The sequence below is a fragment of the Diabrotica virgifera genome, chromosome 4, assembly GCF_917563875.1.
Source record: "Diabrotica virgifera virgifera chromosome 4, PGI_DIABVI_V3a".
NCBI classification, from domain to species: Eukaryota; Metazoa; Arthropoda; class Insecta; order Coleoptera; family Chrysomelidae; genus Diabrotica; species Diabrotica virgifera.
In genome coordinates, this window is record NC_065446.1 from 264,543,419 (window position 1) to 264,565,240 (window position 21,822).

The 21,822-nt window shown below is 33.3% G+C and overlaps 1 protein-coding gene across 2 annotated transcripts in view; it reads left to right on the plus strand.

Moving 5' to 3' along the window:
* LOC114325063 (uncharacterized) overlaps positions 1-21,822 on the plus strand; it is a 45,982-nt gene that overhangs the window by 23,084 nt on the left and 1,076 nt on the right. Inside the window, exons 6-11 of one of the 2 annotated variants that reach the window (XM_050648938.1) lie at positions 2-414; positions 4,610-4,951; positions 11,076-11,473; positions 11,560-11,655; positions 11,715-11,924; positions 15,960-16,105. In XM_050648938.1, coding sequence (XP_050504895.1) covers positions 2-414; positions 4,610-4,951; positions 11,076-11,473; positions 11,560-11,655; positions 11,715-11,924; positions 15,960-16,105 — 1,605 coding nt within the window. Of the gene's footprint in view, position 1; positions 415-4,609; positions 4,952-11,075; positions 11,474-11,559; positions 11,656-11,711; positions 11,925-15,959; positions 16,106-21,822 lie in introns of both variants that reach the window. The other variant, XM_050648937.1, reaches the window with a different exon arrangement.

Consider the following 21,822-nt stretch of genomic DNA (forward strand, 5'->3'; position numbering starts at 1 on the left):
CCTCAAAAGGTCTCTGATAGCCGACAAAAGCCTTCCGTGTGCTCTGAATCTACTACCTCTAATACACCGAACAAGCAAATCCTGGACTATCTACCTCAAGAACTGATAGAGCGTATTAAAGAATCAGGAAAGAGGAAACCCATATCTGTGATACCCCCCATACCGACTAAGAAGCGCGGCTGTCCTCGGATGCAAGAAGCCTGTGCTCAATTGTCGAGAAACAAGATGATTAAGCTGGTGGGAGATGTGCACTTGGACCACAATTATTGTAGTATGAATATGGTCGAGAGTTACCCGAAGAATCCAAAGAAAGACTCCGGATTTGAGTCGGCGGAGGAAGAGGAACGAACCGTTATAGGGAATCAGCCTACTGTCAAAACGGCCGATGGGAAATTGATGGTTTCGTTACTTAAGGTGAGTGCTTCAGAACAATCGTCCTTATATTCACGATGCACTCTGGTGCATTTGATGATGATCTATTAGTATGCTCTTGGATTGGATCTGATCTTTTAATTTTTTTTAATATTGTATTCCAATTCACTGGAAATGTAAACAATAACGTTATAAACTTAGGATATGTAAATGACAAGGAAGGAAAATTTGCTTTTCAAAGTTTTCACTGCTAGGGAAACATCTTCCATTTTTCGCGGTTTCGTATCAACATCTTTGCGTCGTCTGCATCATGTTTCTCTTGGTCTTAATCTTTTTTTGTTTTTCAATATTTTTGCTTCCCACACTCTTTTCACTGGTATGGTATCTTGAATCCGGTGCGAGTGATCACAACAACTCAGCTATCTCTGTTCTATAAACTCCAATGTAGATTGTATTTTCAGTTTGTTCCTTATACCCCTGTATTCCTTGTTTTATCCATTGTGGTAACACCCTTAATTCTTCTTCAAAACTTCATCTTTATAGCCTCTATCTTGATCTTTTGCTGTATATACATGTATATTAATATGATTTGAAAACTTTCATTTTTGTATTCCGTGATATTTCTCTTCTACATGTAAATTTTTAGCTCATTTTATCATACAGTGGTAACACTTTCTTTACTCTGCTATTGATTTCTGCTTCTTCTATTTTTGTTCCTTCAATTTCTATTTTAAGTTCTTCTCTTGTTTCTCCTATTCGCATAACTTTTGTTTTGTTGATATTTATCTTCATTCCGTTTTCAGTAAGTACTTCTCTCGATGTCTCCAAATTATTTTTCAGTTTTTTTAATTACACCAGTCTTTGTTGTGCATTCAGTGGCGTAGCTAGGGTGGGGGGGAGGGGGCGGTCCGCCCCGGGTGTCACCCGTTCGGGGGTGACACCCGAGAGACCCGATCACAACAGAACGAATCGTTAATTTGTAACTTGACTCACTTTACAATCAAAATACAATTCGATATTATTTTGTGAACACACGAAATCAAGAAAAGCCGAGGTCAAAGAGGCATTTCTTGGATTTTTTCCATTAAAAGGAAAAAATAGGTTGATCTAAGTTACGAAATTCTCAATAAGCTTGAAATTGATGGTTTAAATGTAAAAGTCCATTCACAGGAATACGATAAAGCAGCTGTTATGAGCGGCATACATGGAGGAATACAAGCTATTATTAAAGCAAAACACAAAAAGGCTATTTTCGTTGGATGTTTTGATCATTAAATTAATTTATGTAGCCAACACTCTTGCATAAAATACATCTTGTGTAACATTTTTTGGAACAGTAGAGGCAATTTTAATTTTTTCCTGTTTCCACTAGCTGCTGGGAATTGCTTATTAGATACAGCAAAGCATCTGTCAAACGACTTTCCACAACGCTTTGGAGTGCTCACTATGCTGCAGTTAAAGTGCTAGAAGATCATGTTGATAGTGTTGTTGCTGCAATTGAGGAATTATGTCATCAACCAGAAAATTTAGATATCAGAGTTGCTGATTTTGCTCAGATTGAATTTCAAAGTAAAGGCATAACCGTTGATCAATCAGCGACCAAAAGAGGGGCACTTGATGATTCACGATTCATGATGTGGTTTCATTGTTCTAGGTTGTACAGACACACACTTTGCTTTTCAGGAACAGTGAACAGTTGAAATTAGCTCTTTCAACATTTTGTGACTTTTACCAAGAAGAGGTATCAGAAGTAACCTGCTAGAAATACCAAGTCTCAGTCTCAATACAAGCGGCCAATAATACAACCTCTAAATGGTTAGCTGTAGACTTTTTAAAATTAATTGTGAAATAGGATTTCATGGAATCCCTCCCAAACTTTGTGTCTCGGTTGCTTCATGTGAGACAAGTTTTAGTAAGCTAAAATTAATCAAGAATTACTTGAGAGCAAAAATGGTGCAAAACAAGGCTAAATAACCTCGGTTTATTAACTATCGAACATGAAACAACACAAAAAAAAAAGAAAATGTGATTTCAGAGTTTGCAGCTAGTAAAGCTAGAAAAAAAATAGTTTAATTCATTCACATAATGTAAAACAAAAAATAAATAAACTACTTTATCCTATTTACTACAATTTCATTAATAAAAGCTCTTAGTTTTTCCATTATTCAAAACATACGTTTATCGGATTTTCGTTGAATTTAACTTTATTCTTTAATCTTTATTTTTATGATTTGGGGTGACACCATCGATTACCGCCCCGGATGTCACCCATTCTAGCTACGCCACTGTGTGCATTTCTTAATAAGTTCGTCTATAAATATTAGAAATAGTGTGGGGCTGAGTGCTCCTTCCTGTCTTAAACCACAATTTATTGTAAAAATATCTGATGTTGAATTATTACTAATTGGGGCATTGTTGTTTTCATTTTACATTATTTGTATCATTCTTAGTGACTTGTTTATTCCTTTTTCTGACTATTCATAGTTTCTATCTTAGTACTTAATCGAAGATTTTTTTCTAGATCAAGAAATGCTAAGTATATTTTCTTTTTCTCTCGACAGCGTTTTATATGTTATTTGTTTTAAAGTAAATGTGTGATCTTGTATACTCCTGTTATTTCTAAATCCACTTTATGTTTAATAATATCTGTTTTGTCATTATTCTTAAACGTTTGTTTATGATTTTTTTTTAAGAATTTCATTCATGTACATAGCATCGTCAATAATCTGTATGTAATTATTACATTTTCCCCTATCTCCTTTTTTGTATATTGGTACTATCAGTGACACTTTCCTATCTTCCGGGATATCTTCTTTTTGTCTCATATTTTATTCATTATTTTTAGTAAAATATTTCGTTTACTTTTTTCTCAAATATTTTTGCCGTTTCGTGTTTCTTAGCTAATACGTTTTTATGGTACCTTTTTTAATTGGTTTTTATTTTCTGTACTTGGCTCACATGATATATTTTATATATTATGGTAGATAGATAGATAGATTTAAAGAGGTGGCCTTCTGGCCTATTCCACTGCTACCTTTTCAGATCTATTGTTGTCCTCTAGTCCTATATAATATTCTCTAGCCTGACCCTTTTTAAAAAGTCAAATAGCTTCGAGACTGAATCTTCCATGTAGCTATTTGCCGTTGGATTTTGTTCTCCTAATGCAAAGAACCGCACATTTTCCAGACTGTCACACTGACATAGAATATGCTCTGCTGTTTCTTCTTCCAGGTGACAGAATATAGAATCTGCACATCTCATCATCTGCCAATCCCATCAGCTTTAAGTGCCTATTCAGCTTACAGTGCCCTGTTAGCAGACCTACTCCTACTATGGCTTTGAGTGTTTTCCAGTCTTTGCTTATTAGGTCTGCCGTACATTTTGGCGAATGTTCTGTTATGAACTGTATCGCCTGTCTTTGTCCTGGCGAATTCCTCCACCATTCCAAAGATTTGTGAGCTATCCACTTTCTTGTACCGGTTCTTGTTACTGCCTTCGCAACTCCGCAGAAGGGTTCCGGTCTAACGAATGGCATTGATGAGCCTTGTTTGGCCATTTCATCTGCTTTTTCATTGCCCTTATGACCCTCGGTACCCAGGCTACCGTAATCTAGTTTATTTAGGACACTCACACACACAATTCCATACTAGCTTAGAATTGACCTCTACAAAATTGAGTGCCTTAAGCACTGCCTGACTCTGTGAAGATGGCAACTGAACTGAATGTTCTTTCCTCCCTTTCTATTTCTTCCACGCAGTGATGGATTGCCGTTATTTCCGTCTGGAAAACATCCTTTGATAGACTTACCGGGAAATGAATCCCTTGATTTGTCCCTTCTACCTACATAAATATAGGTTGAGTATATCTGAAAGATTTAACAAAAATTTTTCTTCGATAAATAATCACAGACATCAGCATTTTTGTCGTTATCTAGTACACCTATTAGAAACATATGGGGCTCGAAATAAACGCCATGAGAAGAACTTTAAATTGGTTTATATTTATTTTGCCCTTTCGTCGCTTTTATATCAGTAAAATACATGAATTTCCAAATGTCGTTGATGGTAATTGTAAGTAAATATAAATTACCATCTCCATAACTTTGGAACAAAAACAGATAGTAAACTACTTATTAGATTGAAGTCGAGTTAATAATAGGCAACTAGCTATCTAACAGCCAAACAGTTCATTTTGTTTGTTATAAAGAAGAACTAAAAATGAATGTTGGGTTTCTTAGGTAAACACGATCCACGCCAACAAAACGGCCCAAAAGAAGAAACTGAATTTCGAAGAATACAAGCGCCGACGTGAAGGCTTCGGAAAGTCACAAAACAACTCACAGAGCTGCTCTCCAGTTACTAGCACTTGCAGCTCACCTCTACCCGAAGACGAAAACACGAGGTTATTAAAGCACCAAGAGAAACTGAAGAAAATGGCGAAGGAGGTTCTGAATACGCCTCCCAAAGGCGAGAAGAAGCCAGAACACGCATTGGTGGTGGCACCCCCAACACCTCTGGTGGTACCGCCAGACATGGTGATGAAGACATTGGTGAGCATAGGAGTAAACACCGACTTTAAGGTGAGTTTTTATTAGGGAATATACGCCGGTCAATCAGAGCAAGAACAGGATATTACCTCCGAATTCTATCCTACTGCATGGATTTTAATGAAATTTTGGGAATAGCCTCTACTTATCTCCTAATTCAAAGTTTACCCTATGCCGATGTGTGCTTTTATCTTGGAGGCGGTTTCCACCTCTTCTCGGGGGTGGAAAAATTTTTGGTTAAAATAACTACGAAAGTGGCTAGAAAACCTAATTCTGAACAAAAATTGTTCTATCATTTTTTAATCTATACTTATCGAGTTATTCGTGGTTGAAAATTGGCCATTTTCATTGAAACGTAACACCTTTTCGAACGGTTTTTTACGAATACATACCTTAAAAACTATGCATCTAACTAAAAAACTATATAAAACATTTTTGTAGCTTATAAAAAAACAAAGAGAGTCGTTCCTTCATAAATCTTCTAGTTATAATACAAAAAGAGATATGGTAGGTGAAAAGAGTTTGTTTTTTTTGGTGCATACTCAAATCGGTGTATTCAACTTGCAATAGAGAAAGGGTCGATTTTAGGTGTATAATGCTACCAATACGTTTTGTACTGCATGAAAAGACCTTTAAAATGAGCAATATTAAATGTCGATTACATTCAAACTAAGCGATATATGCTGCAAAAAAAAATTAATAACTATAATGTATTTTAAGAAAAAATGAGAAGCGTATTTAACCCCTCCTCCACCAGAATTTCAATGCATCGATTTCCTTCTACAATACCTTTTATTATAGTGTTATTTCTATGTACCAAAAGTTGGAAGGGTTTAAAATGAATGGTTTTTGAAAAAAATAAGATCAAATTATAGAGCGCACTTTTAAATGTTCTTAAAAATCTTCCTTTTTCTCCATATAACTTGAAAATAATAAGAGATACAGTAATGAAAAAAAAAACAAATTTTGGTCAAATAATCCCTACATTTTTGTACATCTTTTTGAAGTTATACTACTTTAGGCGCGATATGAGGGTGAATTTTAATATGATTAAAATCTTCAATCTGGGCGCAGTCGTATTATAACTTTGTTCTGATTGGATGTTCAAATGACATGTCAAAAATTATTCAATATGTCGGCTGTGGCACAGCTGTGGTTTGATTATTTATGGTTGTTGCGTTTTGAAATTTGTGGGAAAACAAACAACAAACAAAAGTTAGTTAATAGTTATACTGCCTTTTTAAATAGTTTTCATATACCTATATTTTTGGACTTTTGGACTATTTTGGACAAGGAAAACTCATTCTAATTTGGTAAGTAGTTTTTATTATAATCATAGTGTAATTATACATTTGGATTAGGTTGGAATAAATTTATTTTCTCAAGAATGGGGATTTTAGAGAGAAATCCGAAATTAGGTCCGATTTTTATTTTTAAATTATGATTTTTTGGCGTAGATTTATTTATCTAGTAGGTATGTAATGCTTTGATTTACATGTTTAATTTGATTACCAACAAAAGTTCTACCAATCTTCATCTAATATATTGTTTTCTTACTGTTTTGTTATATTTTAATATTTTCTTCCACAAAAATCAAACTACATAATTTGATTAAATTCAGAATAACTGTCAAACAGTAAAACGTTCAGTTGCCCTATTTTTCCACATGACAAATAATGTGTAATTGGATGAGTGAGTCTAGGCTTCGATTACGAATCAAAGCGTCCCCAAATTCGCGGGTTCGAATCCCGATGCAAGTTTTTATTTTTTTATGCATTTTATGATTGTAAGTATATTTGTTATATAATGCTTTTTTCAGAAAATGCGAATTTAAAATTTTTGCCAACAATTATTATCGTTCAGAAATCATTTTTTCTTTGTGGCATTTTTCAATGTGTTTGTGTGCGTTTTATTCTTTTATTTTTTTTTATTTTTGGTATTGTCTTAATAAAAATTTTTGGAAAGTAGTAAGTATTAAAATTAGTTTAATATTTAAATAAAATATAAATAAACTGTTTAAAGTACATTATATCAATTTCGTTAAAATCACATAATATGTAATAGAAGTATAACTTCTTACGTGCGTACAAAGTACACACACATTCTTTTTTTTTTTTTGTATCTCGTTGTCATTTTCGAGTTACTTGGAGAAAAAGGAAGTTCTACAATTTGATCTTATTTTTTTCAAAACCATTCATTTAAACCTGTCAAACTTTTGGAACATAGAAACAAATCTATAATAAAAGGTATTGTAGAAAGAATATGATGGATGCATTTAAATTCTGGTGGATGAGGGGTTAAATATACTTATCATTTTTTCTTGAAACATATTAGTCATCAATTTTTTTTGCAGCATATCTCGCTTTAAAGGTCTTTTCAAGCACTATAAAAGGTATTGGTGGCATTATACACCTTAAATCGACCGTTTCTCTGTTATTTCAAGTTGAATACACCGATTTGAGTATGCACCAAAAAACAAATTCATTTCACCTACCATATCTCTTTTTGTGCTTTAACCAGAAGACTTATGAAACGAATCTCTTTTTATCAGCTACAAAAATGTTTATATAGTTTTTTTAGCTAGAAGCATAGTTTTTAACCCAAGCTAAGAAATCCTCAACCCATGATAATTTCCTTTTAGAATTGTATTGTTTTAGGGTCCCATTAAGCAAAAAATACATATAAAATTTTTTCCGCCCCCTCCGACCCCGCAAGAAAGGCGTTTAATAGCTATTTGTATAACAAGGGAGGAAAGTGCTACTTTTCCTCCCGAGAATGAAGTTTACTGCCCGACGCGTAGCGGAGGGCAGTAATCATTCAAGGGAGGAAAAGGCACTTTACTCCCATGTTATACATATGGTTTTTCCACCTTCCTCAAATAACAAGTCATTTTTTCATTTCTACTTAATTTATTTACGTAACTAACCAACAAAATTTATTAGAACTAAAACAAACAAGTAGGTACAATATAACTGTCAACTGTCAAATATAAGTCAAATTATTAATGTAAACATTGTTAAATCAAAATAACAATTTACTGTTTTTTACCATTCACCAAAATACAGGGTGTTTTATAAATAAACGTTAAAATGTATAGATACTTACGTAATAGAAAATAGATATTGTACAGGGCGTCCATAAGTTGTATTTCATGAATGAAATACCATGACGTCACTTTTACTTTTCCTCCCTAGGGAGGAAAAAATTTTTCCTCCCTAGGGAGGAAAAGTACAACTTTGCTCCCTAACATCAAGTCCGGAAAAGTATACTTTCCGTAGAGGTAGGTGGAAAAAAATATATATCTTGTAAGATACATTGGGCAGATAGGTCTTGGAAGCGGTACCCTAAGAGATACATTGTGCACGCCAAAAGCACGATTATATAGCTCTTTACAAACATCGCTCTTTACAAAACAAAATACATGTATAATTATAAACTCTTTGCTGCACGAGATTTTATGGATTTCTTGCACGTGAAAAATGACTTCACTTTTCAATACACAACTGATAACCATTCGCAATTGGCCGATAAATAAACCCATATAAACCGTGAGAATTTTACCAATTAAAGATAACACTTGATAGGGTTATAGGGAATTATAATACAAGCCTCTTGTGTAGGTGTAACTTGATAAAAATAGATTAGTATTAATTATTGGTTCATTTTGTTGACCACAGTGAATAATGTAGCAAAAATTTGGTGGTTCAAATTTCAATTCGGTTTGCAGAAAAAAGATAAGATAACTCATAAACATCATCAAAACAACTTTTGAAATTAGTAAAATATTTTAAATTGCACTTGGCCGTTATATTCCACCAAATTAAATTTATTTTTGAACATAATTGAGAGCCAAGAGTAAAAATCTGAACAAAAAATTACAATTTCAAAACGGAAACAAACTTCAAAAATAAACAGCCAAATTGATATAGGTAAGTTTAAAAATATGCGAATTATAAAAAATAATATTCTACCCTTTGCATGAAACCAAATATACGAATTGACAATGTCACAAATAGGATCATGCTGCTAAATGTGAACTGTAAGATACATTTTATAAAATTATATTGCAAATGAACCATACAGTATTAGTGCCTAAAACTTGTGAATAATCAAACTAACATAACAAAATAATAAGCGACTTGAATTAGTTTTCATAAAGAACATATAATAGAATAGTAACAGTAAACTGAAACCTCGTGTGTTGATGGCTTAAAAATGGCGCGTACTTACAGAACAAGAAAATAAATCAACAAAACCTAATACTTTGACACCTTTTAACTCAAACAGAGCTTGACAACTGTATAGAGAAAGGACATCTGAATGTGACAGCCAAGGTTTGAACTATCGAAAAAGCCCGCAATATACAGTATGTCCCTGTAAGTTGTATCCATATGGAAAACTTTTTTATTATTAATTTTACGAAAAAAAGTTATTCTTTATAAAAAGCTCTGCATGGTCCAAAACCTAAGATTTAACCATCAAATATAAAATTTTTTGAATATTATACGAGGTAAGTCAAAAAGTTTGAATTTCACTCAAGAGTAAAGTATCTTTATTTTTCGTAATATTGGAAATTGCTATAAGGAAAAGTTGTTTGGAATTAAAAACTATATTCTAATATGCAATTACATCCTTCTAAAAAGTATGGTTGAAGCGAAGATCGGTGGGATATGTGCATTTTATCAATGAAATTCGATATTTTTAAGATATTCCAGAAGCCGCTATAGATAAAATGTTTTAACAACCTATTAATCATTCATAATTACTCGACGGATATTAGTACAGTTAAAATAATTAAGACGATAACCGGACGATAATTATTTAATGAGTGAAATTTAATTTTTTTTTTACTTTAATGACAAAAAAAGCAAGCCCATTAGCAGAATCCAATTAAAAATTATTTTGCACATCATATTTGAAACATTATTTGGTTGAAAAATTCCATTTTTGTTGGCAAAAAAATTATTAATTTCTTTGGACTAAATTACAGTTGTGTTTATCTTAAAAAGGATATGTTACTATCACCTTTCACACAGTGTTGCCGAACTAAATTTTGTTATTTTGGGTGGAAATTTTTTCCATGGATCTCCGAGGGTACAATTCCTTTATAGTTCAGAATATTTCAATTAGAAGGATATTATTACATACTGAAACATAGTTTTTAATTCTAAATAACTTTTCATAATAACAATTTTCGATATTGTGAAAAATAAACGTATTTTACTCTTGAGCGATATTCATATTTTTTGACATACCTCGTATAAAATTGATAAAATTTGACAAAATATAGTTGTATTTTAGATTTTAGACCATGCAGAACTTTTTATTAAGAATCACTTTTTTTCGTAAAATTAATAATAAAAGAGTTATATGAATTAAAATAACTGAAAATAATGTTAGTTATCCATAATTTTTCAAAAAAAAAAAAATTTCAATTAGAAGGATGTAATTGCATACTAGAATACAGTTTTTAATTCCAAACAACTTTTCATAATAGCAATTTTCAATATTGTGAAAAATAAAGCTACTTTACTCTTGAGTGAAATTCAAACTTTTTGACATACCTCGTATAATATTGAAAAAATTTGATATTTGATGGTTAAATCATAGGTTTTGGACCATGCAGAGCTTTTTGTAAAAAACAACTTTTTTTCGTAAAATTGATAATAAAAAAGTTTTCCATATGGATACAACTTACAGGGACATACTTACTGTATAAAAAATCAATTATAAAGTCATGTGTTTTGTGAGAATCATTGGGTTAAAGAGGGTTAATGTATTCGCAAAACACCATCCGAAAAAGTGTAATTTTTCAATGAAAATGACCAATATTCAACCACGAATAACTCAAAAAATACTGAGCTCTAAAAAAATTATAGAACAGGTTTTGCTTAGAATTAGGTTATCTAGCCACTTCCGTAGTTATTGTAACCAAAAAAATTTCCATCTTCTTCAAGGGGTGGGAACTCCCAACAAGATATAAAAAAAAGCGCCATAGTATATAGGGTAGACTTTGTTTCTTGAGCTATTCCCTACTTACTGTGAAAATATCAAATAAATCGATGTAGTAGGATGGAATTCGGAGCCAAATACCCTCATTGACTGCCCTAATGTATTTCGGATGGCCTGCTGAACTGTTGAATGTTTTTTTTCGAAGGTTCGTCGGAAAAACTTGGATCCTCTGGCACCGGTCGAGAGATTAGACGAAATCAAGCCGTTGTTGCAAAAAGCCAGTGATATGATCAACGGCAACTCACTTATCACTTCCGTCATAGAAAATATTCCCAAAGTGATCGACAGTTGCGATCCCAAACACATCGCACCTGAGAACAAGGACAGACTAGAACACGGCGAAGACAAAACAATTGTATATTTACCCAAAAATAGAGTGTGCCAAGAAACTCAATCTGTCGAATGCCAGACCAATATTTCCCTTATACAACAAACGAAAGCCAGCAGATACAGGAGAAGGAGAGTCAGCTCCAGTTCTTCTGAATCGTCAGATTCTTCTCAGGGCAGCAGACGAAGTAGATCTCCAGCTCGTCGTCAAAAGAGGTTAGGCTTTGCAAGAATATATTCTTACTCAATTCTACGCACTTTGAAATCTAAATGTTCCGTCTTAATGCAAATTTTTATTGCAGAAATAGAAGTTCCGGAACATCGCGATGCAGCTCAAGCTCAAAAAGTTCAAGAAGCTCAAATTCTAACAGTTCTACATGTTCTACATATTCGTCAAGGTTTGTTATACAACATAATAATTGTATAATATGTTCTAACCTGTTCGATATATTAGTAGGTCATCGTCTAGGTCTAGATCCAGATCCAGGTCGTCTTCGCCTAGATATTCTCGCAGGGAAAAAGAGAGATTGAAAGAGATAGAGGAACGCAGGGTTATATACGTAGGCAGAGTCGCCAAGGGTTCTACGAAAGAAGATCTCAAAATGAGGTTTCAGCGGTTCGGTCCTATCACTAACATCAGTTTGCATTCGAGAGACCACAGCTATTTGTGAGTATGACATTTTATTACCGCTAGTTTCATTATTTCATAGTTAAATTTAAATACCATACAGTCGGAAAAATTAAAGAATACCCATGAACGATCACATCAATCACTTATTTTGTATTTGCTGTCTTTTTCTATAAATAACAAACGTTTGCCACTTATTTTGTATTTGCTGTCTTTTTCTATAAATAACAAACGTTTGCCACTTATTTTGTATTTGCTGTCTTTTTCTATAAATAACAAACGTTTGTTATAGAAAAAGACAGTAAATACAAAATAAGTGATTGATGTGATCGTTCATGGGTATTCTTTCTTTTTTCCGACTGTATTAACGTTTAAATGAATTAATTTGATACAACTCGTCAATACAACATTTGATGCTCTGGAAATGACTTTGACGCCATATATTGGAATTAAAGGTATAAAAACTGATTTTTATTTAAATAATAATTTTGTTGCAAAACGAAAACTTGAGACGTCTTATATTTCAACTCATTCAGAGAGTGCCATAAACAACCTAACCGGTTTCAAGCTCCTAAGCTAGCATTTGAGAGTGTTTATAGGACTTTCTCTGAATGAACTAAAACAAATCAGACTGCTTGTACCGAATTACAACAAAACAACACGATACGGGTGCCGTGGCGGCATCTGCTTACAACAAGCGAAAGTTTTACTTCAATAAAATTAAAAATAATATTAAAATAAAACTTTTATCGCCAACCGTCACTAAAGTCATTCATTATTGTACTCATTTGACGCCATTTGCGGCAGTAAAGTAACACTTTATTGTACTGAAAGAAGAATTTTACTTTACCTGCCGCGATTAATCAAATTAACTGAGATTGAATGTAAGCGGTCGATGGCAGTAATCGATTATTTATTTGAGTGAACTTAAAATTTATTTACGATAATTATTAAAAATATTGTACAAAATTTACGTTATTATTAATTAAATTTATGCCAGAAAGTGAAATTCTCTAGTATTTTGCAATTATATTCGTAAAACATAAGTCGAAACTTTACAGAGTTAGTAATTAGGTACTTATTCAATATTGATTACTGGAACAACTATCGATTAAACATCGAAATCGGCCATCATGCGCATTCTGTAATTGTCATTACTGTCATACGAAATTTTTACTTCGTCTAAAATTAATAAAATACTTAAATCTTTTAAGTTTTGTATTAATGCAAATATATTATGAAATGGTGTTTTTGTTGATTCGATTATATATAGGACGGTGACAGATATTGATGATAATTTGTTAGCAAATATATTTATTTAGATTTTCCACTATTCATCAAGGAAAAAGCAACTGCGCTGCGGAAGCCTACACTTCATAAACAATAACGTAACTATTAACGGTATTTTTAATTTTTGGTATTTTATTTTAAGTGTTAAAATTGGTTTAATATTTAAATAAAAATACGAATAAACTGTTTAAAATATATTTATTTCGTTGAAATTATAATAATAGAAGTATAACGTCTTACGTGCGTACCAAGTACACACACTCTTTTTTCATTAGGATGTAATTAAGTAAGTGTTAATGTTTTTTATGATTGGCGATAAAATTTTGTATGCACCACGTCAGTAAAGACTCTTTATCGAACTCGTCTGCTATTCGCCTCGCTCGCTCTGCCCATAATATGAGACTCGTTCGATAAAGAGTAACTTTACTGACTTGGTACATAAATAACTATTATTTAGGCCAAGTTTCTGGTAACGCCGTCACGGTTTCTATAATTTGCAAACCATACGAATGCTGAGGTAAAGAATGCTAGTGGAGATGAGATGCAATTCATAGATTTGTCCATGCTCCACCACCAGCTCTGTTTATTCTCAAACTTCTTTCCTGACGTTTTTCCATGTATTTCCAAGTAACACATATCTTCATCTAATTGCCTCGAATCGATTGCCTCCTGAATATTTTCCCTCCAGCTTCTCCGTGGTCGTCCTCTTTTTCTTCTCTCCGGTGGGACCCACTCTAATATATTTCTCGGCCAGCGAGTCTCATTCATTCTTTTAACGTGACCGAACCATGTCAGCTGTCTCCTTTCAATATCGTCTATTATAGTTTTTTCCACCTTCATATGTTCTTTAATTGTTTCATTTCTTACATGTTCTAATCTTTAGACCTGACAACTTCTCAGAAAGTACATTTCTGTACTATTTTTTTTATTGTTACTATTCTGCTTAAATAGGCAGCTTGGTTTTGTTTCGATTCAGAGGTGTTCTTGTAGCCCTACTGAAGACGTCTGGAGAGACAGAAACGTACGTATGGGGATGGTGGATCACCTCTGAACCGAAATGAAGCAAACTGTTTTTTAATTTTTCATTTTACTCATCTTTTGAGTACACGGAATCAACTGTCGTTGGAATTTTTCCTAGACGAATAGATGGAATGTGACTGCATATTGTAGTCCCTTTCGTCTTCTTTATTCGTCGTCTCCTTACCTTATAAATTATAAACGGCAGATATTAAGGATGTTAACCATAAAGTGGTTCCAACAGAATTTTCAGATTTATTGCTTAAGATCTGAGACTTCTCATTTCTCTATCTACCACTTAATTTGTTGTGATCCTCTTCAATATTTTGGTTTGGTTTAACTTTTTACTTCAATTTCCAGCACAAGCAACTTAAATTGTTAGCTTAGTCTCACTATCACCTTGCCGTCCTTGCATTAATGTATATCTAAGTTTCTGGTCATGAAATAGGCTATTTGGGAGTTATTTATTTTTTTCACTTTTGTGCTTAATAAGAAGAGAAGATTACCATGATGATCATAATATTTCTGCAAAGACTCTCGTCGTAATTCAAACTGCCCATATGAGTGTTATCATCGTTGGGCTGAAAAGTTCGTAGGCTAACATAGAAACATTTTCTTTTTTTTTTTTGATAAAATTTGATTTTATTATCCAATACCTTCGAGAGCGATACAATGATTATAGCGGTCATAAAACTTTTCAATGCCATTTTTATAATACAATTTATCTTTAGCCTCAAAATATGCCTCAGTTTCGGCGATTACCTCTTCATTGGTGCTAAATTTCTTTCCAGCGAGCATTGTTTTGAGGTCAGCGAACAGGTGGTAGTCGCTGGTAGCCATATCTGGCGAATACGGTGGCTGCGGAAGCAATTCGAATCCCAATTCATGAAATTTTGCCATTGTTTTCATTGATTTCTGACGCGGTGCGTTGTCTTGATGAAATAGCACTTTATTTTTCTTCAAATGGGGCTGTTTTTTTGCGATTTCGTCCTTCAAACGCAATGTAATAGTCGCTGTTAATGATTTTTCCCTTTTCATTGAATATTCCCATGCGCATCCCAAAATACTGATGCCATAACCTTGCCATCCGACTGTTGTGTCTTTCCACGCTTTGGAGTCGGTTCATCACTTACAGTCCATACAGCAGACTGTCGATTGGACTCCGGTGTAAAGTGATGGAGCCATGTTTCATTCATTGTGATACATATATCGACGCTAAAAATTCGGTAACAGCCTCTTTGGGGCATCCACTGCGTGCATCGTCCTCTGTGCTCATTTCTCCTCGTTTAAACTTTTGCAAACCATTTCTCAACGGTTTATTTTCCTGGTGCAGAGTCCGAATAATGTTTATCAAACCAAGCTTTGGCTTTAACAGTATTTTTTTCGCCAAAAAGCAATGCTTTAAGACTCTAAATAAAGTTACGACTATAAATGCTATATCTCTTAAAATAATAGTTCGACAGCTGTCAAATTTATACACGCATCTTTTGAAGGTTAGGACTGACTACAAATCATATGAATTTAATACCAGTAGTGCCATCTATGTGTCAGCCTACGAACTTTTCATCCCACATGTTATTCCTGCAATAATGTTCATCAATTTAGCCATTTACCTTTATAGTTATCCTTTTATCTATGCCATAAATTAAATTTTAGATATCAACGCCCTCGATGTAAATTTTATTGTTGACTACATTTTCGTTTTTATATTTTTTGACTTATTTATTGTAAAAATGTTTGAAGATATTTTAACGATTGTTTTTGTAGTGATAACTACGGGTTTGTGACCTTCGCCAACAAATTAGACGCCTACGAAGCTATAGAACACGGAAACGATGATCCCTGGCAACCAAAATATGATTTAAGTTTCGGAGGACGAAGGATATTTTGCCAGACCACCTATTCTGATCTAGGTAAGTATTGAAAAAGTTTCTTCTACTATTTCCGTACACTACTTACTATCCAAACAATACGGCAACTGTGTGCGAAAATGTCAACGTCAAAATTGGATGACCTGCAGCGCTTTTATTTAAAAGGAAATACCCAATACAAGGATTTTTTCAATGATAACACGTTTCATTAGAGTATCGGTGAATTATTCGCCTTAATGGCGGGTTTTTTCTGAATTTATTATTGTCTATGGTAGGGGAGCAAAGTATGCTAAATGTGAAGTCACTCGAGCGCTTTGGGGACATATTGGGTTGTGAAAAGTAGGTCCTAAAACCAAAAAAAGTTAAGTAAAGTTTTCCATTTTAGTGGGCGCTTGCCATTTTTTAATTTAATTTTCCATTTCCAACAATCGTTTTTTTCGATTATAACGCCATCTATCCATAATTCGAAAAAATGTTTCGAATAAAAGTTACTTATTTTTACGTAAGGAATCCAAGTCTGCAATAAAAAATGGGGCTCCTATTTAAGATTTTAAAGTAACCCCCCACCCCACGTTCATGGGGAGTCGTCTTTGGTGCCATTCGATAGATTTTTCAAAAATATTGAATAAGTGTATTTTACAGTTTTTCGATCTGATATTCATTTCGCGAAATATCGCGGGATTCGTATTTAAAATATTAAATTTACCCCCCACCCCTCTCCGTGGGAAGTCGTGTTTGGTATCATTCGATAGATTTTTAAAAAATATTGAGCACATATTTTTTAGTTTTTCGATTTGTCAATCATTTCGCGAATTATTCGCTTTTTTCTTGTGAAACTTTGAGACTCACCCATTTCCTTACGCCCGGCTCAAATCGTCAGATTTTTGAAACATACACTCTTTTGCATGTACTTAACTTACCGTATCTTAATCTGACAATTTCGACTTTTTTTAAGGATAGATATTTTTTTTCGGGCCCCCCTTAACGAACTCCCCTGTGTTAAGAGCCAATATATGGTAGAGGTACATCTGCAGAGTACCAGGTTTCTCCCCATATGCTAATCTGACGCGCTCGAGTAACTGCAAAAATCCCCGCTTGGGCTCCCCTACCATAACACTATACTGGGAATACTTAAGGTACAGAATGATCACAAAGTCTCTTCACACAAAAACGGGTGCCACAAGAATGAAAATAAATGATCAAGTAGTTGATTTCATACTTCTTCCTAAAGTAAACCCCTTTTCACAACTTCTTTCCAGAGACCATCTAGCTCTTGATCTTGTTTTGCAATCCTTTCTTATTTTATCGTTATGTTTTCTAGATGTAGGTTTTGTCTAATTGTTTCCTATTTTGTCTATTCTTTTCCTATTTTCTATTTTTCTCAGAAACCTCATTTCCATGGCATTAATTCTTGTCTCTCTGTTAGTGTCCTGGTCTCGCTACTGTATTTGCATAATTGTAGGCCTCCTAAACAAGCTAAACAGTGTGAAAAGAGACAAAATCAGAAAAACCAATGTAACCGGCCATATAAATATCAAAACAGTACACATTACTGCGTATGCAGACGATGTAGCTATCAGTAGTAGGAGCAAGCCACAACTAATGGAAGCGTTCAAGGAAATTGATCCTGAAGCACGAAAAAGAGGACTTAAAATAAACAAAAACTAAGTACATGACCATCAAAAGGGCACCTGACGATAAAAATAATATGGCAATAGACAACTACATATACTATTGAATGTGTGGATGCCTTCACATTTCTGACACATAACTCAATCAGAAGAATTCCTTAAGTAGCAAAATTAATGCATGTAATTCCAGTGGGAATCGTACATACTATGCTAACAAAAGATTGATGACATCGAAATTATTATACAAAATGACTATCTACAGATCATTGATTAGACCCGTAGTAACCTATGGTTGTGAAACCTGGGTAATGACGAAAAAAGATGAAGCCCAACTCAGGACATTCGAGAGAAAGATACTGAGAAAAGTTATATGGCTCGGTGCAAGAGGAAGACGGCACATGGAGAATCAGGAGAAACGACAAGGTTAATGAATTGAAAAAATTGTATGACATTGTAAGAATTGGGAAAAGTCAAAGACTCTCATGCGAGATGATACAAAAACCACAAAGATACAATGGAAGGCGAAAAGAAGAAGGTACAGAACGAGATGGTTGGATGACGTGAAAGACGACATGAAAACCATGAATATACGACAATGGAGGAGAAGGGTACAAGAGATATCTGAATGAAAGGACATAGCCAGACAGGCAAAGAACTTATCCAGGCGTGTGATGCCAAAAGAAGAAGTCCTAGTTCCACTCCTTTCCATTTATCTTCATATATCTTTGTAGTACAGTAAGGTCTCTTTTTATGCGGATTATTTTAATGCGATTTGGAAGTTGTGCGGTTTGTAATTCATCCAAAAATTTTTATTATTAACAACTAGTATAATTATTAACTATTCCCATCCAGATGTCAGTAATCTGTCGGTTTGCAATTCGGGTATTCCCCTTGTTATATGATGTAGCATGTAGTTATTACATGAGTTTCGCATTGAAAGGTATAACCTGTAACTGTTTTGAAATTAAATTTAAATTTTTAAGTATTTAAGAGTTTAAATGTTGCTGATTTTAAGTTGCAGTATTCTGGATTGAAACATTTAATTAAGTGTCGTAAAGTTTTATGTTCCATTAGAGGAGGTTTTTGCAATCTCAATATCGTTAGTCTGCGTTTTAGTGCAGTAATTGAAGCGTCAAATAGGTTTTTACCTCCGAATTTTTTTACTATGAACCGATGTACATGGGATTTTGGAATTAGGCTTATCTTACCCTTAACTTCAAAAGTGATACTGACCCGAACGCCGTTTTTTATTTTTAAGAGGTGAAAACAACCCTTTAATGGAAAAATTGACATTGAGCCATTTTATCGCCAGAAAACGGGTTTAATAATAAAGAGTGACATTGTGAAGTGTTTTCTAACACAATAACCTCATGTTAAACTCATTTTCATCCCTTGAAAACAGTACAACCCTTGCAAACAACCCCTAAATCGAAAAAAATTACAAAAAATTAATTTAGTATGATATAAAAAAATTTAAATATAGAGTAAATGATATTTTACGTTCTCTATCTTAATTATCATATTGTTAACCCATTTCAACCCTTAAAATCAACTACTCGATTAAAAATTGTATAAAAAATGTCTTTTGATAAACTAAAAAGGATTTAAATATCGTTCCACGTTCTCGAAAAAGCTATGCTGGAAAATCATATGCTCAAGTTCTTTAACCCTTAAAACTACTCCTAAATTAAAACATTGAATATGTATGATTATACATTTAAAAATATTTAGTTTACTAAGTAGATAAAAATACGATTAGTTTTTGGACCATAACTACTTCAATTTTGAAGCTGTCACAATATAAAAACCATTTTGAAGGCAATTAAAAGAGCTACAACTTTTGTCAGTATAATATGTAGTGAAAAACCTTTTATCTTGAAACGGTGAAGGGTCAAAGGGCTCGAGAGAGACTGTGGTTGCCCTACCGCGCGCTCTTTAATCAATCATATCTTGTTCAATTTTTGCGTGATAGGAAAAACAAATAAACCAAAATTTTTGTCAAAAAAAACCTATTTTTTTTATTATTACACTTTTTTACGTATCGTTCATTATTTTTGAGATATTATGAAAAGAAGGTGGTTTTTTAAAAATTCAAAAATTTTTTTTCTTAAAATCGTGATTTTTTCAAAAATAATATGGTCCAAAGCAGCGAAACTGCTAGAATCCATCACACTCTTTATATTAAAGTTGATTCTAGACGGAAGACGATTAATTTTAATTTTGGTGGAAATGGCACTTATGAAATCCATTGATTAAAAAAAAACCATTGGATGTTCCTCTTTTTTTCATTACAGCTCACTCATTTTACGTATAAAAGACTTTTAACACTGCTCATTTTAAAGCTTATTGTAAGCACTATAAAGTCATTTCTCATTAGCATGCATAAAATTTATTCGCTCTCCGCTAGATGGCATTGAATACATCGATTAAATTTCACACAATATAAAAAACGGCTTTGATCTTTAATATCTCGCTTAATATTGCACATAGAACACTCTTTAAAAAACCAATTTGTTCATTTTTTTTACCTGCTACAATTTTGTTCAGTATAATATTATCGTTAAAATGCATATTTTTGGAGATATTTGCAAAAAACTGTTGAAAATCTTGAGAAAATTAAGAATTTTCAATTGCCAATAACTTGAAAAGTATTGGGTTTTTGAAAAAACTTTATACAACATTTTTTGCTTAAATTTAGGTCTTCTATCGATATCTGAGGTTATTCTGAAAAAAAATTTCCTCCACCGAAAAGTGGTGGTAACCACCCCCAGAGTGAAAACGGAGTTCGGGTCAATATCACTTTTGAAGTTCAGGGTAGGATAAGCCTAATTCCAAAATTTCATGTAAATCGGTTCATAGTAAAAAATTTCTGAGCTAAAAAGCTTGCATGACTGCACTATTTTTAATTTCTTCTTAAGATTTTCTTTGGTCCAATGGAGGAAAAAAACATCAAAGACATACAATTTTTGGTGGACAAACGTCCACCATTTTATGTGATTTTAGAAAACTGCGGAACGTATCCCTACTTTTTCAATGCAAGTAAACTCTTTTTTTTATGCGATTTTTTTATATGCGCTTTTCTGCAAAACGTATCCACCGCATAAAACGAGACCTTCCTGTATTACATTTATCTTCTTCATCTTTCGCCATTTTTCTGATCTTGGCATGCATTTCCCTTTCTTTCTTTGATAAATCAGACTATGTAAATTGTTTGTCCTAGTTTGTTCTTAAATATTTTTCTTTTACATAAGAGTGACACATGCTGGAAAATATATCTAAAAAGGATTTAATTTCTTAAAAATGTATAACATTTTTATTCAGTTGCAATGCGAGACCAAAAATGTCTTAATTTTTACTTAGATTAAAGAGCGCAACCAGCACTCTTATCGACGATTTCACCTCTTCTTAGAGGCTCTTCAGATAATGCATAGGTTACTTTCTCTAATCCAGTAAATTTTTCGACATATATTAGTCCCACACTGCAACTGACGTGAATGGATTAGGTGACTAGCGTCATCTGACAATTGAATGGATGCTGCAGTGAAGACCAAAGGGAAGGGATTCTAGACTATGCAATTCACAACCCCTGTCTGCAGCTTGGTAAAGTTCCAACGGCAAATGGACCTAGTTACTCTATAGGAGTAATACTAATATAAAAATAAAAATGTATACCATTTTTATTCAGTTGCAATACGAGGCCAAAAAGTCTTAGGGCCGGTTGTTCGAACGCTAATCAACAATGATCATTATCAAATACTTAATTACTGTCACCAACTGTCAATGTCTACTTTGTTGGGGTTGCTGAAAACAATTGATTAGAATTATGAAATTACTTAATCAATTATGTTAATAATTGTTATGTTAATTGATTAACTAATCTCATAATTATAATCAGTTATGTTTTCAGCAACCCAATAAAAGTTGACATTGACAGTTTTGGTGACAGTAATTAAATATTTGATAGTGATCATTGTTGATTAGCGTTCGAACAACCGGCCCTAAATCTTCACTTAGATTAGAGACCGCAACCAGCACTCTTATCGACGATTTCACCTCTTGTTAGAGGCTCTTCAGAGAATGCATAGGTTACTTTCTCTAATTCAGTAAATTTTTCGACATTTCGACAAT